At 51.5% G+C, this 6,694-nt stretch overlaps 3 protein-coding genes across 3 annotated transcripts; 1 reads left to right on the top strand and 2 right to left on the bottom strand.

The window, feature by feature from the left end:
* Nucleotides 1–348: 348 nt before the first annotated feature.
* Nucleotides 349–2,244, bottom strand: PODANS_6_4790 (uncharacterized protein; the record flags this gene model as incomplete). Its single annotated transcript, XM_001909944.1, has 1 exon — nucleotides 349–2,244. One exon carries the CDS (start codon nucleotides 2,242–2,244, stop codon nucleotides 349–351), a length of 1,896 nt encoding a protein of 631 aa, XP_001909979.1.
* A 677-nt stretch (nucleotides 2,245–2,921) lies between these two features.
* Nucleotides 2,922–4,321, bottom strand: PODANS_6_4786 (uncharacterized protein; the record flags this gene model as incomplete). The annotated part of the gene is made up of 3 exons (XM_001909943.1): nucleotides 2,922–3,490; nucleotides 3,580–4,175; nucleotides 4,236–4,321. The coding sequence occupies 3 exons, from the start codon at nucleotides 4,319–4,321 to the stop codon at nucleotides 2,922–2,924; spliced, it is 1,251 nt and encodes a 416-aa protein (XP_001909978.1).
* Nucleotides 4,322–4,985: 664 nt separating this feature from the next.
* On the top strand, nucleotides 4,986–6,092 carry PODANS_6_4784 (uncharacterized protein; the record flags this gene model as incomplete). The annotated part of the gene is made up of 1 exon (XM_001909942.1): nucleotides 4,986–6,092. One exon carries the CDS (start codon nucleotides 4,986–4,988, stop codon nucleotides 6,090–6,092), a length of 1,107 nt encoding a protein of 368 aa, XP_001909977.1.
* Nucleotides 6,093–6,694: the final 602 nt, after the last annotated feature.

Below are 6,694 nucleotides of genomic sequence, written 5' to 3'. Positions count from 1 at the left end.
TCTAGCAAAGCCCACTCTTGGTCGGTTTGGGCCTGCCTGCATTTCTTTTGCTCCTTTCTCCTGTCAGTTTCCCTTCTCAATGTTGCTGAGCCAACATCAGGCAAAAACCCTTGCATCCAAACACCGAAAACGCAAGCCGCTTGAAAGAATGATCCAGAAACCAAAACACCAAACACCCACAACTCAGAACATCGAGACACACGCCATGATCATCAACATCAGGTTCATTCCCCCACATTTAACAATACAAAGTACAAGTACACACTAGTGATGCGGGCAGTAATACAGAAAACCTCCTCCCGCAATGCCATTGTTTTCCCCAACCTTGACCTTGAGAACCCTCCTTTCCTAATTCATCCGGTGCCTCGGCCCAATCTTCTCTCTCCCATCCATCCAAGGTCGCAACACTTCAGGGATCAAAACACTCTTCTCCGACTCATTCCACCCGTTCTCCAAAATCGCCGCCAAAACTCTCGGAACAGCAAGAGCAGTCCCGTTGACAGTCCACGGATACACCAGCTTCCCCTCCTTGGTCTTGAGTCTAGTCGCCAACCTCCTAGTCTGGTAGTCGGTGCAAATACTGGCGCTCGTAACCTCTCCCCAGCCATCATTCCGCTCCCTTCTGGATGGGAAGAACGCCTCAATATCACACTTTCTCGTAGCCGACGCCCCCAAATCAGCAGTGGGCATCTCCAAGACCCGGCAGTGTAGCCCTAGCCCGCCCAAGATTTCCGTCTGGAGATCAATCATCTCGTCAAAGATCTCCTCCGTCTCGACCTGATCCGGTAGCGTCCAAGAAAACATCTCCACCTTTGTGAACTCGTGCACCCTGTAAAGCCCCTTCGTCTCACTCCCTCTAGCCCCCGCTTCCGCCCTGTAGCATCGTGAAACCGCTACCCTCTTCAATGGCAAATCAGCCTCGTCCAGCACAGTATCAGCCTTCATCCCGGCCAATGGAATCTCCGCCGTCCCAGCCAGCACCAACTCCGGCTTCCCCCTCGCCGCGTCCTCCCTCGACTGAGCAATAGCGTAAATCTGCGTCTCCCCATTCGCGTCCCTCGGCTGAAACCCACAAGCAGCAGCAATATGCCCATACACCACGCTCGGAGGGGAGACCTGCCTCCACCCTGCACGTGTAGCCGTAGCCAAAGCATAGCTGATCAAGGCCTGTTCCAAATCCGCCGCCTCATCCAAAAGGTAATACCACCCCCACCCAGAAGAAGACGCCGCCCCGGCAAAGTCCAAAAGTCCCAATTCCGCACCAACATGCACATGACTCCTCCACACTCTATCCGACAACGCCGGCTCAGGCTCGGGGTGATTGTTGATATAACTCATGACTTCCGGCTCCGTCCCGCGGGGCGTCTCATCACTCGTCAAATTCGGGATCGCCAGCGCCAATCTTTCCATCTCAGCCTGCAGCTTTCCCTCCGTCTCCTCAATCCCCGCCAAGCCAGCCTTTAGTTTCCGCGCCTCCTCCAAAATCTCCTCCCGGCTCATGTCACCAAACTCGTCAATAATCTCGCGGGGATCGTCACGGGAGGCGCCGCCCGGACCAGCCAACCGGCGGCGGAGAATATTTCCCCTTTCCCTGAGGGCGCGGCCGGCTTTTTGCTGAGCTTGCCATTCCGCAAACAAGGTATTGATCTTGTGGGGGTATTCGGCGAGGGATTTATAGTTTCTGTCGATGCAGTTTTGGGAGTAGAGGTCGGGATTGAGGCGGATGTGCTTAATATCGAGGAGGGGTTTAGGGGCTGTGGTTGGGCGGAGGGAGGCGGCTGTGTTGAAAGCGGCGGTTTGGTCGGGGGCTTCTTGGGCGTGGAGCTGTCGGGCGCTGTGGGAGAATTGCGCTGTTGATAACCTGGGGGTGGTTCTTTCTGTGTAGGTGAGGACGGGGCGCTGGAAGCTGTTTCTGGTTGAGGTTCGGAGGAAACATGGGAGGCAGGTGAACGGCTTGGATGCCGCGACACCTGACAAGGATGGCCTCATGAGTGCGACGGTTGGTGAAGTTGTCAATGGCAGGGCGGGGAGGTTGTCTGATGTTGGCTTTCTTTGAGAGATCGAACCACAGAAAGCTGTGGTGGGGAAGGGATTCGATGGAGCTTGTGGTGGGTCATGAAAGCGACCTAAGTAACGCCAAGACCTTCCGTTGAAGCTAGGAGCTATGACCACTTCTTCTTTTGATGTCTTTGGTTCCTCGCTATCACTTGGAGCGGTGTTGGAACTCGGCGGTTTACATTGCATATTAAACTGACCATATTGTCTTTCTATTCATCAAATTCGGTGTTTCGTATGAAAAGTAATCTCGGGGCTACAGAGCTGTCAGGAGGCAATGCTATCTTATATCCAGGGCGTTATCCATCATGAGAGACTTGCAAGTTCTCTTCAACCTCAAAACTATTCCTGCGTTTTTACCCACTCGTACCCGCCAGAGTCTGCATGGCGACGGACATGAAGCCAGACTCGGTGAAACAAGGATTGTTGTCACTAGGGTGTGTTTGCTGACTCTCTTTGTCGTTGCGAAGAATGCGGCTGGTCTCACCTGTGCCATCAACATCATCGTTTCTGGTCTCTTCGCCATTCGCGAAAGCAGCCGTAATATGTCCACAAAGTCCAAATTCCGCATTCAATATTCCCACCCCAACAGTTACCAAGCCAAAGAAATTCAGCTTGATAATCCACGCATCACCTTTGTCGTCAGGGCCAGAAAAACCGTCACTGGCTCTACATCTTCTCCTGTGAGCTTGGTATAATATTCTCAATAAAATCGTAAGAGGTATCTGAGTAAAGTAAAGCTAGAACAGTATATACAAATGACTTGGACCCAGCGCCGAATAAAGACCCCTATCGCTAATATCCAAAGCCTGCCCCCACATATATCACTGCTTCGTCATCTACCTGATAGTCATGCTCAACTGCCATCAGTTTATGGACGTAATCTCGGCACCCCCATCTCCTCCTGGCTGATGGCCAACGCCGCTCCTGTTGATGCCGGCACCGTCCCGACCGCCGGACTCCAATTCAGGGAGGACGGGGTGGTTGCCCCCCTCCAAGTCATCCCTCACGAAGAGACTACGCTCTGCATTCAAGATACCAGCGACAACAGCCACGACACCAACCAAAGTTGCATCATCGATCCAAGCACCAGCACCCTCATCCCCGTTCTGGAGCGCCCCAGATGTAGGGTTGCGTTTCAGGAACATCCAGAGAATGGGGCCTAGACTGCAGATGACGGATAGGAACCGGTTTCTTTTTGTCTCTATCAGAGAGACAGTAAAAGGAGCATCCAACCGCAAGAACTGAAAGAAATGTTGGGCCAGCCACGCGAAGGACCACCTTGACCAGTTTTGCTTTTTGGGGATCATCGAGCTGGTCGAGCTGAAGGGAGAGTACGGACGAGATGAATGTGACCATGGCAGAACTACCGAAGAAAGCTTGCTGGCGTGTCGCAATTGCTTGTTCTTGCTGTTCAGAGGCTGAGGGTAAAAGGCTAAAAGAGCACGAAGGGTAGGAGAAGTTTGGGCATGGCGTCCAGGTGTAGCGTTGCGGTGCTCGTGATTCGTGCTACCCATTGGGCACTCTCTAATGCTGCGAGATTTTGTGGTCGCCATATGGAGAGGTTGCCTTGAGTTGTGCTCCCAGGTATGGCTGTCTCATCGATTGGAGGTGAGCTCGCAGCAGAGGATTTGTGAACGAAACGTTTATGGTCATTCGTCTGCTCCCATATGCCGTTGCGAATGGTTGTGTCGTGCTGCCGCCGGTTTCCGAGAGAGTCGAAATCCGGCGGTTGAAGGCCGGATGGAGCAGTCCCTTTCACTATCAGACCCTGTGTCCCCTTGGAAGATAACCCATTCTCGGCTTTCCCACCCTGCACATGGAAACTTGATCTCCCCAACCCGTGGGAGTTGGGGATATTGTCGTATGGGACGATCGTCATGCCACGGTGAGAGGGGCCCGTTGCCAGGTAGGAGAGTGATGCACCTCCGGAAACCGCGAGACCACCCAACTTGTACAAGACGGATAGGCTTTTGGGGTCGAAAAGCTTGCTAAGTTGGCCTGGAGCAAACGTAAATTGATTGTCGTTGACCGGGAGGTCGGTGCTAACCGGGAAGTCGGGCTTGTTGGCCTCGTCTGATTTCTTAACATCATCCGAGAGCTTAAGGTAACCCGCGATACTACACACATGTTAGGCCTGTTTATCGGGTGTAAATTTGGGTTTGAAATCTGGGGTTTACCTTTCGAAATCCAACTCGGAAGCTGACAGGTAGTCTCGTCGGCCATATTCCCTGGGGGCCTCCTTCGACTTATTCTGGGAGGTCATCGGTTGCCAGTATTTGGGCAAGATGGTGTACAACCCGAAGAAAGTGAAAGAGTATTCAGGTGGCGAGAGGGTAGATGTTGCTGAAGACTAGGGGAATTGAGGTACAGCAGAACAGATTGAACTCGAACAATTTCGCGAGCATTCACAGTAGGAACAGAAGCGGTCAACTCTCAGAGACCCCTCTTTGCAAAGCGGACGAGGCTGTCAGAAAATGGGATGCCGCATCAATGTGCGGGGATCATCTAGGAACCTGCTGTCAAACCTCTTTCTAACCTTCTCTATCTGTGCGTGGTGTTCAACATCAATCGGTTGCTTTAGTTTCGCTTCCCGCCGCTCTCCACGCAACAGGCATTTCGTTCAGAAAACAAAACACCAGCCAACATATTCTTGGACCAGCTGGCATGACTTCAACTATTTTGGGATCCATATTACCCTTTGCGCCAAACTTCACAGGGCAGCTATCATGGAACGAGCTAAATCAGAGGCCACAGTGCCTTTTGATTTGCATGTTTATTGCTTCGTTCGCTGAAAAGTGAGTTTTCTAATTCTGCCGTGTAGGATATCACTTGAAGACGATTTCCCAACACACACAACCTCTCGCCGCCCGTTCTTAAACGACAACAACCAACCTGCAAGCGAAGAACCCCGCGATATTATCGCGGATATGTCTAGCAACAATGCTGGGGAAGCGATGGACATGAATGTTGCGTTGCCGCATGGGATTTCTTCGCATCCATTCAACAACCGTCAGCACAAGGGCGCTACTCCTGTTGACTCTCGTTTCTGTGACTCTGCAGCGGACTATACCTCAGCAGCTCCCAGCATGAAAGGAAAGCTTCCACCTTGGAGACATTGCCCAAGGGCGCCGCTCCATAGCGACATTCCCATTACTTTTTCCAGCTGTCGGGCAGAATGCATCAATCTCGATCCGAGATGCACCACCACAGCACAGATATCGTTGAGGCATCGCATGAGTTTTATATCTGAGCGGGTCTTGGACGCCCTCGGACTCATCAGCAGCATGCCCCTGATGTTAGTCGGCCTGAAGTTCGCGTCCAAGTTGCAAAGGGGAGCAGGCACAGCTCGGCTTCTTCTCGTCATGTCCATCATATCAGCAAATGTGTGGCATCTCAGGTGGCGACATCAGCAAAGGCTTCGGAACGGAGCAACCCACCCACACCATGGGAGATGCGTAATTCGCACACGTGGAGGGACATTCCTCCCGGTTGATCGCCAGAAACAGAACCGCTCTTCGATCAAGCTTGAACCCAGTATCTCTGCCCTCATCGCCGACTGGAGCACAATGTTCGCAGGAGGACTTTCAGCTTTCGTGATAGTCAACTTTCATCCATCAACAGGTTGGTATCTCAAAGCCTTGCGTGATTGCCTATCGACTAACAACCTGACAGGGCAAGCTCTGGGATTCAGTCCATATCACGAGTGGCTTACCCAGTCTGCAGTATCAGGCTATCTGCCTCAGGATCTACAACATCCAAGCTCAGAAGCCCGCATCTCCGCCGTCTTGGTCTACTCATTCGCAGGAGTTTATCATCTCGTACAAAAGCCTCGGTGCTGGGCAGACTTCGGCCTTATAGCAATCATCTGCTCGGTATTGACGGGCGTCTGGCTCGGCAAGCACGCCATGGCTGATGCTCTTGTACTGGGAGCCTTCCTGAGCTTGCTGTGCGCCAAGCTCCTCGAGTTAGTCACTGTTCGCCGGCACTCTGAAACAACGGTTGATTATGATGAGGAGGAGAAAGTTTCGGATTAAACTGGAACAAAACAGACGAGACTAGAATCTATGATACAGTCTAGCCCACAGGGCTCAGGAATCGGATGGCGTGGGGTGACAGATAGTAGGATAGGTACATGTCGTTGAGGTCTGGATTCCTTTGTTTATGACAGGAGAGCTGAGTATTGATACAAATCAGGCCCAGGAGAAGTTGAAAGAAGGCAGAAAAAAAATCAAATATCATCTTAAATGAGCAAATTCTTGCTGGGCTACATACATGACCGCGAATCCTGACAAGTAAATACCATTTGCACAAAGGCAGATCTGCCCAAGCTTGTGATCATGATAAGCAAACCTCATTATTATTCTAAGCATCGCGAGGAGCACGAGGATGACATCCTACACACACCCCACAAGAGGCTTTGGGATCAAGCAAGATATGGTAATAGCCTTTTGATATTTGTTTCACCAATATTCATACTTTTCTATTACTCTCTGTTTTAATCCACCAACCCCTTTAAACAATGACAAAATGTGTTCCGCTTCTACCACCACATTCCGATCAAACGAAGAAAAGGAAAAAAAACCGCTATCCTTCGTCCAGAACCAGCCAAGTTTGGCATCTTCATCCGAGGAGTGGA

Source organism: Podospora anserina, chromosome 6 (genome assembly GCF_000226545.1).
Source record: "Podospora anserina S mat+ genomic DNA chromosome 6, supercontig 2".
Classification (NCBI taxonomy): Eukaryota; Fungi; Ascomycota; class Sordariomycetes; order Sordariales; family Podosporaceae; genus Podospora; species Podospora anserina.
This window is presented reverse-complemented; position numbering and strand designations above follow the sequence as displayed.